Genomic DNA, 20,891 nt, shown 5'->3' on the forward strand with positions numbered 1-20,891 from the left:
TCCTATATAAGGAACCCTTGTATCAAACATTCAATCAATCAAACACAGTCTCTATAAGTCTTGTCTCGAGTACAGTTCAAGTTTCTTAAGTCTTAATCATGAGTTTAAGTACTTAGTAAAGGATTAGTACCTAGAATCCTCACAAAGTCCGTACATGACATTCGAAGCTTTCTAGGCTTATGTTCCTACTACAAGAGGTTCATCCGAAAATTTGTTGTGATTGCTTCTCCATTCTATGCACCGCAAGGAAAAGGAGTTACTTTCTAATGGACAGCCAAGGAAATTTTAGCCTTCAAACGCTTGAAAGAGAAGCTGACTTCGGATCCGGTAATCATTTTGCCAGATCTTTCGAGACCTTTTGTGGTTCAGTGTGATGCATGTGGCCATAGTCTTGGTGCAATTCTAATGCAGAATGGCCGAGTAGTCGCATATGAGAGCAGAATTCTTTTGAAGACCAAAAAGAACTTGCAAGTCTATGAGAAAGAATTGCTGGCAGTAATTCATACTCTCACTAGTTGGAAACACTATCTGCTAGGGGCTAATTTTGTTGTCCAAGCGGATCATCAAACCTTGCGATATTTTCTCACACAAACGAAGTTGTCTAAGAAACACATGCGATGGGCAAACATCTTGTCAATGTTCCATTTTCAGATCGTGCATGTGCAAACTGATCCGTTGTCACGAAAGCCCCAAATTTCAGCGGTGTCAATTCCGTACCATTGTGAACTAGACGAAATGAAGACACAATATGCTGAAGATTCAGATTTTGCAAGGATCTATGACCAGCTTGTTGATGGGTAACATCATGAGCACTATATGCTTAAGAATGACTTTCTCATGATGCATGGAAAGTTATGCGTTACTAAACAATTACGGTCATAGATTTTGATGGAAAGTCATGCTCCACCTTATGTTGGACATCCTGGAATTGATGCGACAGTGAAAGGGGTTGAGGCATTCTTCTATTGGCCAGCTTTGCGTCAAGATGTTGACACATTTGTAAGATCATGCTTAGTTTGCCAAAAAGTCAAATTTGACAGGCAAAAGCAACTAGGATTGTTGCAACCATTGCCGATCCCTAATAGGCCATGGGAAAGCATAGCGATGGACTTTATCTTTGATCTTCCAAGAATGCAAGCAGGCAATGATGGATTTGGACTATCATTTGTGGGTTCAGTAAGTAGGCCCATTTCATTCCTATTAGGAAGAAGATAAAGCCAGAACACATGGTCAAGATATTCATGACCATTATCTTTAAATATCACGGGATGCCTCAGTCAATTGTTAGTGATGGATCCACGTATGACGAGTCTTTTCTGAAAGGCATTGTCTGAGAATATGGGCACTACGCTAAAGTTCTCTTCTTCGTTTCCTCAACAAACTGATGGGCAGTCAGAAGAGGCAAATTCTATTGCCCTGGATCTGCTCAAATGTTATGTGTCAGAGTACAAGGCAACTTGGGAACACCATCTCCCATTGGTTGCATATGCTTACAATGACACTCAGCATACGTCAGCAGGGAAGGCACCATTTGAGATAGTGGAAGGAGGGAAGAAAGTCCCGCCCATTTTGCAGGCTAAGGACAAGATATTTGAGGCAGACAAGTATGTGCAAGATATGGATCAAACATACAGGAAGATGAAGATTGCTCTTGAGAAGACTCGGGCTAAGCAAAAGAAAGCTGCTGATCGTCACCATCGTGACCTTGTATTTTCACTTGGTGATTGGGTGCTTGTGCCCTTTGAAAAGCCTGGTTAAGGCATAGTTACCAGGAACGGGAAACCGGAACGGGAACGCGGAACGGGAACGCCGAACAAAATGCCATTCCCTGTTACGGGTACTCACGTTTGAAACACGAAACAGGGATTCGGAACGGGAACTTGGAATGGGAACGGGGAACGGAGACCTGAAAACGGCCATTCCCTGTTACTATGGGTTAAGGAAAAGGAAAGGCAAGGAACGTTTGTTCCTAAGCTCAGTATGCGATATTATGGTCCTTTTCAAGTTTCGGAAAAGATCAACGATGTAGCTTACAGGTTGAAGCTACCAGAAGGCTGGAAAATACATAATGCTTTTCATGTCAGCCTTCTAAGACCCTTTGTTGGTGATGTGCCAGAGAATATGCTTGATGAGTAACAGCCCGAAGTGGAAGAATTGGATGAGATCCTTGTTCCTGAATAGATATTGGCACATAAAGAAAGGAAGGTTAGAGGAAAGGTTGCAAGACGCTACTTGGTGAAGTTCAAGAACTATCCATCTTTGGATGCCAAATGGATGGAAGAGCCTGAATTGGTTGATTCACCTCAGCTATTGCAACTATATCTTGAAGCCTCAGATGGAACCCACAGTGACTTAATGTAAGAGCATGGTTCATGATGCTCAAGAGAGTAGCTGAGCAATTGTGTCTACTCTTTCCATACAGAATTTAGCTAGAGAAGTTTGTGCTTGAGAGTACACTAGAAGACTTCTATACTTGATATATGTGTGGTAGCAAGTTTGGTGGGATTGTTTAATCGTCCAACGCTACATTTCCAAAAGCATGTATATCTTGGATTCCCATCATAGAATATATGTCATATCAGGAGATATCCGCATGTATTATTGGCATTCAAGCGAGGTCGCTTGCAGTATTTCAAGGTTTGGGTGTGTCACAAGGAGGTGTATTTTTCCTGTTGCCTTCTCAAAATGTATACTACATATTTTTATTTTTACTTGTTCTCCACGGAACCCTTGAAAAGGTGCAAGTGGACATTGCATGGTTAGAGTGAAACGGCTGCGGCCGAACAGGTTTCTCACATCGGGAGTCTAGGTCGGTTGGTTTCGGACTGGTCGGCAGGCCATTAGCACTGAATTCTGATGAGTATGGAAGCTTGTGTGCACCAAATGCAGTTTGGGCCACTCGAAAAGTCAACTTTATAAGTGAGTGGAAACTAGGGATTTAACTCAAAGGGGCAAACTGGACACTTGGCAAAAGGAGAGCCATTTGCACGACATCTCAACAAGAGGGGGCGCCCATTTTGAGGTTGGGGCTGATTTTTGTTCATTAAGTGACCTACACAGTGTGTGTGAGTATTGGGTGCAGGTTGACAGCTTTAATGGAAAGCTTGCCTTCTCCTCTGTCTCATGTAGCACGATGATTTGCTCTCATGCATCTCTCTCTCCCATTTGACAGATATGGTAATGCCCCACTAGTTGGGCTACTCAAATGAATATGTACAGGTCTGGTGTTAGGTGCAGCCGAATGAATGTTTGAACTTTGCTCAAGACGAGTGCACTCAAGGTTCCTTTTGTTTTTATGGAAGGGAGAGCCTTCCGTTCTTAATAAGAGTGCTATGATCACAACAAAGTGAATGGACACCGTGCGTGCAAGTGTATGAGACTGAGAGATAGAGAGAGAAGAGAAATACGACACCAAGACGGTTGTAAAACCCTCCTCCGAAGGCCCCACTCTCGTCGGCAAGAGTGGTCTACCATTGATTGCACAAACGGGTACAAATTGAATGCATATGACTGATGCACGTCTAGGCTAGGTCGATGTCGACAACGGGGAGGACGAGACCGATCTAAGGGCTGAAATCTGACGCTTATGAACTGCTGTCCAAAAACGCTGGTGGTTGAAATCTGCTACTGCTGAAAACGCTAGGAAAAACGCTGGTATCTGCTGATCTCTGTCGCTGAAAATCTGCTGCTATGAGGGCTGAAAACTGCAGGTCTTTAGGGCTGAAAACTGATGGCTTAGGGCTGAAAACTGCAGGTCTTCATCTACTGAAAATCCCATGCACAAAGGCTGCAAATCTGGAAACGCCAGGCTCCTGAAAAACGCCAGGCTGCAGAGCTGGGAGGAAAAACGCTAGAGGTTGGGACTTGTATGGCGATGAGGCTAGGATGAGAAACGGTAGGGCTTAGTTTGCCTTGCGAGGGTGCTTGATGAAAAACGCTACGGAGTCTCCTTGAGGGAAATCGCCCCCAAGGGGTTCTTGCTTGAGAAGTTGCATGTTGAGCACTGGTGCTCCTGCTGCCTCTTCTGCCAATTAGTGCTAGTCTAGGTTTGCTTATATACAAACTTACTCGATTTGCCCTACCTACTTTCCAACAAAACTCACTTGAAAATAATAAGTGAAAAATGTCAAAAATAGGTAAAATAGGCTAAATGCACTGGAAAATTCCCCTGAAGGATTCTGATGGGAATGCTTATGATCATGCTGTGTGCAACCAAAGGATATGCATCTACACTAAGTGACTGGGCATGCACGGTCTACGAATAGACTCACGAAAGTAACAGATCACTTCTAATCTAGACTGACTGGACTGACTGAACCCTTGTCGTGTTGTAGCTTGTCCACGGACACATAGGGTTGGATGTGTCATGTGACATCTGGGGGTTTATGCGCGTTTGCCAAGGCAAGAGCCTTCTGAACAGGAACCGGATTAGCTAACTGCTAATCCCCCACAAGTACCAACAGCTCCATTGCGGAAGATTGCGACTATCAAGAGTTTTCTCGCGTGAAAACTCGTCCAATTCACAGGGGAACTATCCTGTTGCGTGCAGGAGCGCTTGGGACACGCGTAGGTGTAACCGACTTGGATACTCCAAGTCAAGAATCAACCGCAACAGCACCAAATAACCACTTCAAAACAATTCACAGATCACAATAGATTTGCACTGGCCCGGCGGAGTTCCGTGCCTAGAGATATTGGCCCCAAAGACTGGAGCCCCTTTCGGTATTTCTTTTTATATTAATCATATCAAAGTACAAGAGTGTGGCTACGGTTTCACTCTCAGACTCTGTGTCCAGATGCTCTGAGAAGTGAAGCCCTCTCCACATATTTAAAGGTACAAAGGATGCCCAAAAGCAGAGCCCCAAAAGCTTTTAAAATAAAAAGCATAAGAGCTCAAAAGCTCTTCTCTCTGATGTTCTCCTTTTTTTTTGTTAAAAAAAAGCATTCTCTTCAAAAGTGAAATTTGTGTCGCTCATCATCATTTTTTATTTTATTTTTTTAAATTTCAGCCTTCGCGATTTCAGGAAATTAGGGTTTCTGCTATCCGCCACGTCATCACTTTGTGACATACCCCCCTCTTGAAAGCATTGTAATCGACCGCGATTACGCCTGCAAAACCAACAAAAGCCATAAACCGTCTTTACAGACACTGACTGTTAGTACCTACGTACTAGGAACACACATCTAGCACATGTGCAAAATCGACAGTCACATCACACGACATCACAGCACATCACCAGACATCACAGGACATCACATGACATTCAACATTCATTCGGATCTTAGACCATGATTTATCGGCAATGTAGCTAGCAATCACATCTAGGTCCAGTCGGGACCTCATCGATGTCCGATTGACTAACCCCTATTGCAACCATGTCTATTCGAGATCAATCAGACCAAAATGCTGCAGTCATTTCGGCTATCAGTTCCTGCACTCACAAGAAGTCAAGAACAAATCAGTATCATTATCAGGAATTCCATTTCATAAAGTCATCCAGCAGAATACTGTCAGCTCTCAGTATCCCTAAAGCTCAAAGAGACATCAGTGACTTTAGTATCAAAATCAAGGCATCTATTGACAAAGGAGCGGAGTAACTCCCCTCTTGTGCATCCCACTGCACAAGATCTTCGGCCAAGCTGAATTTCTGGGTTCCGTTTGGAGTAGACTATGCTAAACCAAAACATCGAGGTAAAGTTTCACAATCCGAGGAGTATCTGCTAGGTCTTCCTCCTCCATCCACTTCGCATCAAATGCAGGAAAGTTCTTGAACTTAACCAAGAACCGCCTTCGGACTTTACCTTTCTTCGTATCGTTATGTGCCAAAATCTGTTCAGGAACAAGGATCTCCTCATTTTCTTCCACTTCGGGTTGCTTATCAGGCTCCCCATCATCAGGCACATCACCTTTAAAAGGTTTCAAGAGACTCACATGAAATGCATTGTGAATCCTCCAAGTATCTGGCAGTTTCATTCGGAAGGAGACTTCATTTATCTTTTCAGTAATCTGGAAAGGGCCGTAGTATCGCATACTAAGCTTTGGAAAAAGCCTCTCCTTTCCCTTTTTCTTTCGTGGGCGTGCCTTCTCAAAACGTAAGAGCACCCAATCATCCTCCTTCAATTTCATGTCGCGACGATGGCAATCCGCTGCCTTTTTCTAGAGTTCTTGAGACTTCTGCAAAGTCTCGCGAACCTTGGCAAAAGCCGTATCCAGATCTCGCGTATATTCATCCGCTTCAAAGATCTTATCTTTCGTGCTCAGGAAGGGTGGAACCTTCGCAGCACCTTCAACAATCTCAAATGGCGCCTTCCCCGTCGACGAGTGTATCGTGTTATTGTAGGCAAATTCCACCAAAGGTAAATATCTTTCCCATTGAGTCTTCTGATCTGAGATATAAGACTTCAATAAATCTAGAACCACTGAATTGGCAATCTCAGATTGCTCGTCAGTCTGCGGGTGGAACGATGACGAGAACTGCAACCGCGTGCCAATGTTCTCCCAAATTGCCTTCCAAAACAAACTCGTAAATCTGGGGTCTCTGTCGGAGACAATTGTCTCAGGCATGCCATGTAATCTGAAAATCTGGGCCACAAACAGTCGCGCTAAGTGATCCGGCTTGACTGTTTTCTTCACGGGAATGAAATGAGCATGTTTGCTAAATTTGTCAATGACAGTCCAGATACCATCGTGACCACTCTGTGTTCTCGGGAGATCAAAAATGAAATCCATCGCTATACTTTCCCAGGGGCGGGTGGGTATGGGTAAAGGCTGTAACAATCCCTGTGCTTTATGCCTGTCAAACTTGACCTTCTGGCATACCAAGCAACTGCGCACAAAATCTTCCACATCTTTCTTGAGTCTCGGCCAAAAGAAATATCTCTACCCCTTCCATGGTGGTAGCAATGCCGCGGTGACCCGTAAAAGGTGGACAGTGGCATTCAATCATAACCTTCTCCCTCGACGGCTATGTAACGCACAACATAGTCTTTTTCATCAAGTAGCCTTCCCGAAGGGAGTATCCAGCTATTGTCTCCCCATCCCGTAGCCGTGTAAAAATATCTGCAAAATCTGTATCTGTGGCATACTGATCGACCATATCCTCGAAGCTCCTATGATGTATCGCGGAAATAGCCAGAACCAACGGTTTCCGAGACAAAGCATCTTCCACCACATTCTTCTGTCCCTGCACATGGACAATCTGGAAGTGGAACTATGACAAGATGTTCGCCGACCGCATCTGCTTTTCCGAAAGCTGCTTCTGTGACAAGAAGTAGCGCAAACTCTGATGGTCTCTAAAGACAGTGAAATCCGCTCCGAGTAGGTAATGCCGCCACTGAGTAAGAGCATGGATAACCGCCAAAAGCTCTTTCTCATAAATCTGTGCTATCATCTCCGGCCTAGAGAACAAACGGCTCCCGTAAGCTATGACATGGCCTTCTTGCATCAAGACCGCACCCAGACTACGACCACAAGCATCACAATATACTTCGAATGACTTCTCCAAGTCCGACAAAGTCAAAATAGGTCCCGTAGTCAATTTCTCTTTCAATGTCTGAAAGGCAGTCACCTCTGTGGGTCCCCACGAAAAAGGTACTCCTTTCTGTGTCAAGATATGCAAAGGGGAAGCAAACTCTGCAAACTTCCGTATGAACTGCCTGAAGTACGAACACAGTCCCAAGAAGCTTCTAACTTCATGGACATTCTTCAAGTCGGGCCAATCACGGATAGTCTCTATCTTGGCCGGATCCATTTGCACTCCTGCTGCTCACACAATGTGTCCCAAAAAGTGTATCTCTGGTAGGAAAAATTCACTTTTCTTTGCATTAATCACTAACTTGTGATCTCGTAATGCCTGAAAGACCTAAAGCAGATGATCTCTATGTTCTGCCTCATTCTTGGAGAAAACAATGATGTCGTCAAAGAAAGTGCCAACAAATAGCCTGTACTCTCGAAAAATCCTATCCATCATCCGGTTAAATGTCGCAGGAGCATTGGTTAAGCCAAAAGGCATCACCAAAAACTCAAATAACCCAAAAGTCGTCCGAAAGTTGTCTTGTAGACGTCTCCCGGCGCTATCCTGATCTGATGATATCCACTCTTCAAGTCAATCCTGCTAATGCACAAGGATCCTTATAACCTATCGAGTATATCATCGATCCTAGGAATCGGAAATCTGTTCTTGATGGTGATTTTGTTGAGAGCTCTATAATCGATGCACATTCTCCAAGATCCGTCTTTCTTCAAAACTAACAATACTGGAGAGCAATACGGTGAAGTACTAGGCTGGACAAGACCCTTTTCCAAGAGGTCTTTCACTTGGTTCATAATCTCTTCATTCTGTGCTCGGCTCACACGGTAGGGTGGTCGGTTCGGTTGTGTACTACCAGGTATCAGATCAATGGTATGATCTTCAAGACGAGCAGGTGGTAACTCTCCTGGCAAGCCTTTTGAGAAGCAATCGGCGTGAGAGTGTAGAAAATATTGGCGTTCTTTATCAAGTTTAGACATATTTTTCCTATCATCATCACTCAACTCTTTCATAAAGATCGAGTAAACAAACAGACTAGATTTCATTAATTTTGAAATGGCCGAAGCCGATACAATAGGGACAGACTCTCCCTTCAGATTAATATCAAGTACAATTGTTCTGCCCTTTTCTGTAATCAAAGTCGCTTTTCTCGCCCGATAATCGACCACGGCGTTGTTCTTGTGGTACCAGGGAATCCCTAAGAGAACATCACAACGCTCCAAAGGCATTATGAAGAAGTCCTCATGCCCCAAATACCCCTGACAGTGCAACAGAAGTTTGCCAATGACAGGTGTAATGGCTACGTTCTTGCCGGGTGCCGCTAGAACTGCCTTTGCAAGTGGTCCCATCCGATCGGGAGTAATCTCGAGCCGCGCCGCCAATTCCGGTGAAATGAAGTTGGCCTTGGCTCCTCCATCAAAGAAAATCAGGGCCTCTTGATCTTTCACTTTGCCCCAAGCTCGGCAAAGTTCTGTACTCTCATCCATGGTGTCAGGATCGGTACCCACACAATCTGGAACCAGTCCTGTTTTCATCTTGCCTTTTCGTACATGGTCGTCAGCTGCTCTCGAACTCTCAGGCCTTTCGTCGTCCTTGTCATTCTGTTCTTTCTGTGCCTTTTTAGGGCACTTCGCGAAGATATGTCCAGTTTCCCCGCATCGAAAGCACTTACCCTCCCTGATGTAGCGAGTCTGCTCCTGAGGAGTAAGTCTAGGTCGTGCATCCTTTTTCTCTGGGTTGCTCTTTCTTTTTCTACTTTCATTCCCAGAAGTCTGTCCGGTTCGTTGTGTCGTGACCTCATCTGTGGGGTAGGTCAGACTCCCAAAGTGAATTGCAAAGCCCCGCTTCGCATGACTCATCAACTCCTGAATAGAAGCTGACTTCTGTTCCAAGCAGTGGTCTCGGATCTCTGTAGGTAGACCCAATGTAAACCGCTCAATCTGTTCTCTGAACGAAATCTTCTTGAATGAAGAGGCAGGTAGAAAAGAGTTCCAGAATCTTTCACAGTAAGAATTCACTCTATCGCTCTTTGTCATCCGGAGATGGTTCCAAGCAGCTCGTATATCCACTCAAACTCTTGAGTCAACCAAGAAGAAATAAAAAGCCTCTTGAATTTCAGCCATGTAATTGGCACAGTCTTGCTTAATAGAAGCGTGGACCACCAAGTGCGAGCATTCCCCTTAAAATAAGAGGCAGCTCTCCGAATCTTGGAGTGCTCTGAATAGCGTCCTCCCACGAAAGCGATGTCAAACTACTGTATAAAAGACAAAGCCTTCGAAGCATCGGAGTATCCCGAAAAAGTATCAAACTTAAGTGCTTGGCCACCTTCCTTAAACTCTCAGACTTTCTTGCTTTTATCTTCGAGAAAGTCATATTGGTTGGCTTTGTAAAGATTCTTCTTGTTCGCATAAAAGTTCCCATTGTCAAAGTCTGAACTGTCCGTAGACGAGTCCTCTGTAGAAGTGTCACTCACTGGGCGAGACTTAGACTTCCTTGCCTTTTTCTTGCCCTTTCCGAAGCGTTGTTTCTTGCTTCGCTTTTTGCTTTTCCTATCTTCTTTGCTCAAGTCTGAAGAGCTAGAAGAACTGTCAGAAGAAGAAGAAGAAGAAGAACTGAGTAGGCCTTCAAACTTGACGCGCTTCTTCAGTTTCTTTGCCTTGTCTAATGTCGACCGACGACCCAAATATCCCGGGAAGTCAATGCCTTTCTTCTACTTTTTGCCGTGCTTATTGTCCTTCTTTTGCATGTCGAAAAGCTGAGCAATCCGTGCATCAACCACGTTCTCCAGTTCCTTCTCCGTATATTTCTTGGAGGCAGAAGATTTCTTGAGAGCGGGTTTCGGGAGTGGTGTTGTGGTTCTCTGCCACTCTATCTGTACCTCTTCCAAAGAGGTCTCGTTCATATATTTTGCCATCTTCGGGTCCTTGGCAAAATTGAGCATCATCTTTGTTGCATCATCAATCAATTTTCGACGCTCCATCTCTCGCTGCTCCGCTGGAGTAGACCTAGGCGGGCCATACTCCGTGCCGAAATCTTCTTTGTGATCCCTGCCCGCATTCCAGATGCAGAGGGAGTCGACTGATCATTGACTGAAGCCATAGGTTCCGCGGAAAAAAAATTCGGGGATCAAATTTCCCGTAGAAGAGAAATCGGCTGCGCTAAGATACCACTGTAACCAACTTGGACACTCCAAGTCAAGAATCAATCGCGACAGCACCAAATAACCACTTCAAAACAATTCACAGATCACAATAGATTTGCACTGGCTCGGCGCAGTTCCGTGCCTAGAGATATTGGCCCCAAAGACTGGCGCCCCTTTCGGTATTTCTTTTTATATTAATCAGATCAAAGTACAAGAGTGTGGCTAGGGTTTCACTCTTAGACTCTGCGTCCAGATGCTCTGAGAAGTGAAGCCCTCTCCACATATTTAAAGGTACAAGGGATGCCCAAAAGCAGAGCCCCAAAAGCTTTTAAAATAAAAAGCATAAGAGCTCAAAAGCTCTTCTCTCTCAAGTTCTCCTTTTTTTTTGTTAAAAAAAAGCATTCTCACCAAAAGCGAAATTCGCGTCGCTCATCATTTTTATTTTTTATTTTTTAACTTTTTTTTTTCAGCCTCCGCCATTTCCAAAAATTAGGGTTTCTGGCAAAAATTAGGGTTTTCAAGAATTTTAGGGTTTCTGCTATCCGCCACGTCATCACTTTGTGACAGTAGGCGTGTTCGCTCCGCTAAAAACGATCCGAAACAGAGAATACAGCCTGCTGTGTTTTTTTGCAGGTTTAGGGTTCCGCACCTAAACTACAAGGGAACACGAGGAGAGCTCCGTGAGAGCCTTGGGATGCGTGTACAAGGGTCCAAGAGCAGAAAAACAGAGAATTACAGTACGCTGAAATTCTGTTACAGCTCACTAGAAAGCTCTAAAATTGTGAGGGAATCCGTCCTAGACAGGTGTTTTGACCTACAACGGTTTTTGCGCCATTGTGTTGCCGAAATCAGGTCAGGAACCTACGTTTTCAGCCCTCGCCAGGTTTAGACAGCTTTGTGAGTCTAAGTGTACGGATCGTCAACTATTAATTGAATAAAGAAATACCGAAAGGGACGCCAACTTTTGAGACCTATAGGGTGTCGGTCTCGTGTGCGCAGTGACATTCTAGTCGCTGGACGCAACTGTGTTCTCTTTTCTTCACATTGCTCTGTGTAAAGTTAACAGGTAATTGAAATAGTACCGCCCTCTACATTGTACAAGCCGGTTATAGAGAGTATGTGATTGTAAAGGGAAAGAAGTTAGACAACCGATGGGTGGTGTCTTACAATCCATTTCTTTCAATGAGATATAAAGCACACATCAATGTTGAAGGGTGCTCTACAATTAATGGTGTGAAGTATTTGTACAAGTACTTATATAAGGAGCATGATCGAGCAACCATTGTGATGCAAGGTGGGGATGGTGTTGTTGAGGAGATAAAAAGCTACCTTGATGCATGCGCTGTGTCCTCATTTGAGGCAATATGGAGAATCTTTGTTTTTGACATGCACTGTGAAAAGCCATCGGTACAAAGATTACATGTTCACCTTCCCATGCAAAACACTATGACCTTTCAAGACACAATTGACATAAGAGAACTTCCAAGGAATGATGGTAACAAAAGAACAACACTAACAGAATGGTTTGCCATAAATCAAATTGAAGTTACCGCACACAATCTTCGTTACATAGACTTCCCGGAAAGATGGGTTTGGAATAAAGATAAAAAAAATGTTGGACTCCACGTAAGAAAGGTGATTGCATTGGTCGAATATACAATGTAGTCCCAACCATTGGAGACTTGTACTACTTATGGATGCTACTTACTGTATGCAAGGGTAGTACTTCATTTAAAGATCTCCAGACTGTTGATGGTTGCACTTATCCCACCTTCAAGGATGCTTGCAATGCTAGAGGGATGCTACAAAGTGATGAGGAATGGATGATGTGCTTGAAAGAGGCAAGTTTTGTCTGAACTGGACCACAATTCCGTGAGCTTTTTGCAATCATACTTGTGTATTGTGCACCAGTCTCTCCCGAGCTATTATGAACAAAGTTCTCCATACACTTTTCTGAGGACTCCTGTCATGTGCTACAAACTCATAATCATGATGAGGATTCGTCCAATCACATGGCAATGATACAGGCTTTGACAAGCTTGGATAATTTGTTGAAGGTACATGGAAAGAGCTTGGGTGACTTTCCTAGCATGCCTCAAATTGATAGATCACAATTGCAAATGCTTGAGAATAGTTTGCTTCAAGAGGAGAGAATGTTTGATGTACACGAGCAATCAAACTTAGCCTCGGAGATGGAGAGATTATTAAATGTAGGTCAATGACATGCTTATCGTACAGTTCTAGAAGCTGTTGAACAAAATAGGGGACGTATATTCTTCTTGGATGGGCCTGGGGGATCAAGAAAAACTTTTGTATATAAAGAATGCCTTGCTCTCTCGATTACGAGGTCAGCAAAAAATTGCACTAGCTTGTGCATCGTCTAGAACTGCTGCATTGCTTCTCGCTAATGGAAGAACTGCTCATTCACGATTCAAAATACCTATAGAGGTTAATAGCCACTCTACATGTAATGTGAAGGTCACTAGCAATCTTGCAAAACTACTAAAGCAAACTGCTTTGATTGTAAGGGACAAGGCCCCCATGATCCATAAACATGCTTTTGAGACCTTTGATAGAACGTTGCAAGACATCATGCAAAAAGATGTTTTGTTTGGATACTATTATTGGGACGTTACTTCAAAAAGATTTTGCCAGTTGTTCCAAAGAGGCGACCTGAGGACATAGTGGGGGCGTTGTGCTATTCAAATATATGGAAACAAATTAGGTTTTGAAATTGACAAAAAGCATGCGTTTGGTGGACTCCGCCACAATTCAGACAGAAAGAGTCTTTGCAAAGTGGGTACTTGACATTGGCAATGGTGATGTGCATGTGGATGCCGACAATGAGGATGTCATCATTCCCTCTAACATGCTTTTGGAAGGAAATTTTATTGAAAATTTGATTGATCACATATATGGGAGCATATCGTATGTTGATAATTTTGCTAACTTCTTCAAAGAGCGTAGTACTCTTGACTTTCAACATTGGCATCAGGCATTTGACTGACCGAGCGAGTCAAAAGTAACTGGAACGGACGGCCAAAAGCTGCCTCATACGGAGTTCGACCAATGGCAGAGGAATAAGAGTCATTCAAAATAGTCTGAACCAATGGGAGATAGAGCTCCCAATCAGACTGTCGATCATGCACATATGACTTTAAAATATCAAAGCCAACTGATTGTAAATCTCTGTCTGACCATCTGACTGTGGATGGAAAGCTAATGAAAAATTGAGCTTAGTGCAAAAAATTTCAAAGAGTGCACACCAAAAATTGGACGTGAACTTAACATCCCTATCTAAAACAATAGATTTTGGCAAACCACAGAGGGGGTACCATGCTACATCTTGTGCAGTGACTGTGGCCTTACAAGGAATCAACATGCAAAACTTGCTGAAACGGTCAACAATTGTCAAACATTGAGTGTTCCTTGAATGCAAACTAGGTGGAAGGTTAGTCACAAAATCCATGGAAATATCTTAAAAAGGTCCATCCGGAATAGGCAGCGGAAGCAAGAGGCCTTGCTTTACCCCGAGGAGCTTTCACCTTTTGACAAAAAGTGCATTGTGTGTGACATAACGAAGCACATCCTTTCGCATTTTAGGCTAATAAAAGAATCTTTCTATTTTTTGCAGAGTGGTGTTCATTCCCCTGTGCCCAACCGTGAGAGTCATGTGCATCGTGCATTATGGTTGTCCTGAGAGAGAGACACACACATACACGGTGACAAAAATATAACAAACTATCACGAATGAGATAGTTGCTCGACCCTTGGGAAGCAAGAGCCTACAACCATTGCTTACCAAACTCGGAATCTGCGTATTGGTTCTTCATGCTGTTGAAAGACACACCCTGAGGAGAAACTGTGGATCGTGCCAGGATCTGTCCTTTGCGACTTAACGCATCTGCAACAAGGTTAGCTTTTCCAGGCACATACTCAATCAAACCACCAATTTGCTCAAAAAATTGTGCCCACTGTGCTTGGCGATCACTCCAATGTGCACTAGGCATAGACTGGAGCCACTTGAGGGCTTGGTGATCTGTGCGAACTGTGAACTCTCTACCATATACAAAATGTTCTGATACCAATGTCAGGTGTAGCGGAAGAGAAAAAGGATTTGCTCGGATCTAGTTCTCCGCACACAAGGCTAGGAGATCTTGGTACTCAAGATCTAGGTTTTCATGTATCCGATGTCGACTTCCTTCAAAGGCATGGCAATGAAGAGGGGATCTGGTAAGTCCATGGTCGGGACTCAAAGATTCTTCAAGAAAAAAAAATTGGGCGAGGTTCCTTGGATTCTTGATGGTTCTTTGGTACTTGGGTTCTTAGGTTCTTGAGTCTTGAGGTTCTTGGTTCTTGTGAGGTTCTTCTTAAAGTTCTTGATTCTTCTCGGGTTCTTCTTTAGGTTCCTCCCGAGTTCGCGAAGCTGAAGTATGCACAGAGCTCTGATACCAATGTCAGGTGCACGGAAGACAATAGGGATTTGCTCGGATCTAGTACTCCGCACACAAACACAAGGGACACTTTACTTCACTTGAAAGAACTGAACTAAACTGAAAGAAAGAAAGAGACGCAAGATAGAGAAAAGAGACGACACGGGGATGTCGGGTCCTAACCCTCAAGGGCCCCCTTGCTCTGTTGCTAGAGCAAGTACTTTCTTTATTCTTGCACAATGCTGCTACAATGACTAAATGCTGAGATGCTAATGCTAAGGGATGCTGATGCTATTGATGCTGGGTACTGAGATACTGAAGGGGTACTGAGGTGCTGAAGGGGACTATGCCAAAGACGATGATATCGACGACAGGTACTGCAGGTTCTATGTCGAAGACAGGGAGGTCGACGACGAGGTCTATGTCGAAGACGATGAAGTCGACGACAAGGTACTAAGGGTCTTTGTCGACGACGAGGAAGTCGATGATGGTACTGTGTCGAAGACGGTGAAGCCGACGATGATTCTGTGTCGAAGATGGTGATGTCGATGACAGGGTCTATGTCGAAGACGCTCATGTCGACGACTGGTACTACTGGTCTCTGTCAACGATGATGATGTCGACGATGACGACGATGGTGACTGTGATGATGATGACGAAGGTGTCGTCATCAAGATAGGGATTTGCGATGACGATGGCGATGGTGTCATCGTCAAGATAGAGACTTCGACGACGATGACGATGGCGGCGTCGAGGCTGAAAACTGAAAACGCTGGGCTGTCTACTAAAATCTGAAAACACCAGGCTGATCTGGGTCTTCTTCTCCTTGAAAAAACGCTAGGGCTCCAGTTGAGCTGCTGCTTGCCTACTGGGTGTCTGCCTCCTTGTGTCCCTGCTTCTTCTACTTCTACTGAGTGCCCAACGGGTTTCTTTTTTAGATCTTTAGCAATTTGCCCTACCTACTTTTCCAACAAACTTACAAAAAGAATTCCAAAAGTCACTTTTAATAAAATGACTTATAAGAGGTGGTTCACGCGGTAAAATGCCTGCATGATGAAATGACTGTTCTTGAGCTGCTGCTTGCCTACTGGGTGTCTGCCTCCTTGTGTCCCTGCTTCTTCTACTTCTACTGAGTGCCCAACGGGTTTCTTTTTTAGATCTTTAGCAATTTGCCCTACCTACTTTTCCAACAAACTTACAAAAAGAATTCCAAAAGTCACTTTTAATAAAATGACTTATAAGAGGTGGTTCACGCGGTAAAATGCCTGCATGATGAAATGACTGTTCTTGAGCAAGAGAGGGTATGCAAGTGTGGCTGGCATGGACATGCACGTCCTGCTAGAGACTCACAAAGGTGTCAGGCTCAGTCCTAAGCTAAGACTCATGCTAGACTATGGCAGAAGCGTGTCCACGTGGCGCAAGTGAAGTGCGCACGTGACAGAAGAAAAGCATGATGTTTTCCAGGAAAACAGATGCTTTCCTGCGAGGGAGTCTATGTCTGCATTGCATGTGTGCATGAGGTTGCATCCAAGGACACTTAGGGAGTGTTGTGTAAGCATTGATTTTCAGCTCATAAGTTTTGAGTAGGTTCACACCATTTTTAATATGTCCAGCTGCCCACTTAATAAATTGGCAGCCTTCTTTAAAAAAAAGGCAGCATAAAAAGAGGGCACCCCTTGTCTGTCTAAAAACAGCAGAGAACCAGCGCTCTCTCTCCTCACTCTCTAGAAGCTGTCGCCAACCTACTCTCTCTCTCTTCCCCCCTATTTTTTCCGCCCCTTTCCACTTGCTATTGTTGAGAGAAAAAGCACCAGTCCCCCCTGCTATTCCTGCCAACCCCCTGGACCTATGAAAGCAACACGGGCATCCCCACTCTCAGCAAGATTGCCAGCGCTAAGAAAAAGGAGACCCTACTGCGACAGATTTGCAAATGCTCGTGACAAGTTTGCGTACGGAGGTTGTTTTCCGTGTCAAGAGCAACAAGTGATGGTTGTACATAAGATCTACGATTCTTTGCTACTGTGTTTGTGTATTGCAAATACTCCATTGTGGAGAAAGGAGCAAGGAGGCTTCGGTCTACGCTCAAGGATTCCAGGAATGGAATCTAGGACGGTTTACAGAGCTTCGACGCTCTAAGGAAAAATCGGAAGGTATCTGCCTAAAGACCTAGCCTCTCAGGTTCTCGAACAGGAAGGAAACAACCATCGAGTCTCCGATCTAGAACGGAGGGGTTTACTCCTGTTCTTGTGTTTGTAAAAAAATTCTCCCAATCTTCTGGTCCACAACACTACGTAAAGATATCTGGTTGGAGCTGATTCATACACTCAAGGGACAGTTTGAGAGGCTTCACGGCATCTCTCACCGCATGCGGAAGCGCCACGAGGCTGCCTTGCGACTTTGGTGACCATGGCCTTTCATCATCATAGCTCATGCGGCATCTAGATGTCACTACTGTGTCAAAGGTGGCAGCAGAAGATGCAATGAAGACAAGAACTGGCTCGTGATCCGCTGGACACCTCGACTCCGATCTAGAACACTTGCAATGCCACATACACTAACGAGGCACCTGTGGAGAAGAGAGATCGGACGTTTGAGAGAGAGAGAGAGAGAGAGAGAGAGAGAGAGAGAGAGAGAGAGAGAGAGAGAGAGAGAGAGATCTGGGAAAGGCGCTCCCTGCTGATAAGAAGCTGCTCGTACAAGTGACCAAGGGTGGTCCGGCATAGAACTGACATGCCCAATGGATAGACCCAAGGTACACAACTGCAACTGCTGCTGACACTGCCAACTGCTCCTGCACATGAGACCACTGACACGATCTCCACATGGGTACCACCTCAACATGCTCTGAGAACATAGATCTGGTGCACCTCCTAGCTAGATCTAGATTTGGATCTGGATCTCGGATGAGAAACTCTGCCACTGTATGATCACAAAGCCTGTGTAAGGCCGCCCTAAAGAAACACTGCACCGTGGAGATGATCTGCAAGCACTGCATGCTGCCCATGAAGAACGCTGGGGCTGATATGCTGAGCGAAAACCCTGGGCTGACCCACAGCAAAACACTAGCTGCCCGGCACCTGCTACTACGAGCCCCCTTGGGGCACGCGACCCCCCTCTGGGCTCTACTGCTATGTTGTTAAGAGGGGAAATGACCCCCCTTCCCCCCCCCCTCCCCCCCTCTGCACATATAGGCTCTATCCCAGCCTACCTGACCCAGACCCTCAGCCCACGACCTGGTAAAATAGAGGAAGTGGGGCCTACTGGCCCATAGGGTCGTGGGAAAAGCAGGGGAAAATGCCTAGGGGGTACTGGAGCCTACATGGCCATGGAATCAAGCCAAAACCCCAGGCTAAACATGGCTAAACACAACCCGACATGAGAAAACCTCACACTGACCGGGCGTAGCCACAAAACAGCCCCCACTCCCTCACACCTGTCCATGGGAGAAACTGGGACCGATTGGACGAATCCAAAGAGAGATGCATGAACTCTTAACATACCACCCACCAATGTGGTTGTTTCCTCCTCCCATATCTTGATTTAGCCATCATTCTACATATCTTGTTTTTTCATTGGGAGAGTCTCCCACCTTTTGATGTGGTAGGGGCAGTTTGTAGCCCTTTGGGTAGGTTTTTTAACTAATGGAATGATCTTTTTCTTGCGAAAAGAAAACTGTCCTTAGCATGCATGAAGTCCCAAAAATACCTTCAGCATTGAAATAAATGTGCATCAAAAGTTGAAACAATGCATGCACTGTATGAAATACTGAAGCACATCACAATGCAACAACACTGTTACAGATACTGTTCAAATTCTTTTTCTTCCATCTTCAAAATGATCCACTTGACACAAAACCACATTAAGAAATCAAAAGATCGGTTCTGACCTGCGGTTAATGTTATTGACATATGCAATAATCTCAGCCGCCTGGTATGCTCTTTGTGTAATGGATGGCCATATCCAACAACTCCCATCACATGCTCCCATCTCCTTCAATTGAAGTGCAGCCTTGACAGTCTGTTTCTTGCCAATTTCAGATAACCCACTTTCTACATTTGTTTTGGTCACAGGATTTGTATTTATTATACCAATACTCTCAAATTCTGACTCGCCCGATCGAACAAGATAGTACCTAAAAATGTCCAGATCACTCCGCTTATAATCCATCAACATAGTCAACATTAAGAAAGAGAAGAACCGTCCAGAAGTGTGTGTGTGGTGGGTGGGAAGTTTTTTTTTTTCGGCGGGGGGGGGGGGGGGGGGGGGGCTCCAGATCCGAAGAAGTGGGCCAAAAGCCAGTGTGCCATATGTAACTCGACAGGAGCACGAGCACGAGCACGAGCAGCAGGTGGTCACGCACCGCACACAACAGAGAGAGATGAAGGGCCCGGTGCAGAGAAGAAACCAGGACAACAGATCTCTCTCTCTCTCTCTCTCTCTCTCTCTCTCTCTCTCTCTCTCTCTCACCATAAGAAAATCTTTAATTAATATAAACATTTTAAGGGCCCGGCCTCAAGATAAAATGTCCAAAAGACTGATCACCACAAAGGTGTGATTTTAAAGAGGTGTAATTAAAGATTTTATATTAATCTTTTTTTTTTTTTGAGAAAAAGATCCTTCTATTAGTTAATGAAAATGCCCGTAGGGCTACAATCACCTCTACAAGAGAGGGCTATAACAATCATGATGGGGAGACTCCCAATGAAAAACCAGCATATGTACAATGAGGCTAAATCAAGAAATGGGAAGAGGGAAAAGCCACACAGGTGGACGGTAGTGCCATCTGACCACACCCTGGACCATGGTGAAAAAAGGCCCAGGGCACCAGAGTTGAAAGAAAGCCTCTCTGCGCTCCCACATGCGGTCGAAGCTGCCCTGGAGTCTCTCGAACTGTCCTCTGAGAGTATGGATCAGCTCTAGCCAAAGATCCCGAACGGTCTCTGTTGGTGGTACAGGGCAAGCCTCGAAGATGCGGAAGCAGCGGGCCCGCCAGATGAACCAGAGTGTCAGGTCGCAAATGAGCTCCCAACACTCCTCTCTCTCACTACACCACTCCTATGAAGTAAGCTCTCTAGCAGGCTGGAGTGTAGGTTGACCCCCCTGCATCACTATCATCCTGCTAGTGGAGGATAGCTTAAACTGAAGTGCCAGGCCCGTGAGAGTGGACCAAGCAGCTGCCCCCCAAGTGTACTGCCGAGCAGTGGAAAGAGCTGGCATCAGCCGAAGAACACGAAGCCAAACATGTTGTGCCAAAGGACAGTCCTACAGACAGTGACGCTGACTCTCCACAAGATGGTCACAAGCTGCACATGCTACCGAGAGACCACTATGTGCAACCAGCCACTGGAACAAAGTGACTCGCCTCGGCTGTCTGGAGTCCCACAACCTCTTCCAAAAAGCTTCCAAGAACACAGCTGTGAGACCCTTCTCTTGCCAATGCGGTGCTGCAACAGGACGGGCCTCCTTTGCGCTGCCCGTATGTGATTTTATATTAACCTTTAATTAGCATAAACATCTCAAGGGCACGGCCTCAAGATAAAATGTACAAAAGATTGATCACCACAAAGGTGTGATTTTAAAAATGTCCGTAAATATACAATCAATGACCAAGATTATTTCATGGTTTTAAAAAAAATTCTCTCATAGATTGTAGCATATACATTCTTCTCTGATCCAAGAGGGGGAAAAGATATCCTCATATTGCGTCATAGGTACAATAAAAGGATTGTCATCTCTATCAGAACTGCATGAAGGCATTGTAGAAGCCCCATGAACCCTAATGGGTTT

The 20,891-nt window shown here is 44.8% G+C and overlaps 1 protein-coding gene across 2 annotated transcripts in view; it reads right to left on the minus strand.

Annotated features, from left to right (window-relative positions):
• LOC147463024 (Phosphoglycerate mutase family protein) overlaps positions 1–20,891 on the minus strand; it is a 105,650-nt gene that overhangs the window by 31,736 nt on the left and 53,023 nt on the right. For both annotated transcript variants that reach the window (XR_015184821.1, XM_086486724.1), the window contains exon 2: positions 18,991–19,236. Coding sequence is in view for 1 of the 2 variants with exons in the window: in XM_086486724.1 (XP_086342850.1) it covers positions 18,991–19,236 (246 nt within the window). In the remaining variant the exon portion in view is untranslated. The remainder of the gene's footprint in view (positions 1–18,990; positions 19,237–20,891) is intronic.

The sequence above is a fragment of the Adiantum capillus-veneris genome, chromosome 2, assembly GCF_014529385.1.
Source record: "Adiantum capillus-veneris isolate H3 chromosome 2, ASM1452938v2, whole genome shotgun sequence".
Classification (NCBI taxonomy): domain Eukaryota; kingdom Viridiplantae; phylum Streptophyta; class Polypodiopsida; order Polypodiales; family Pteridaceae; genus Adiantum; species Adiantum capillus-veneris.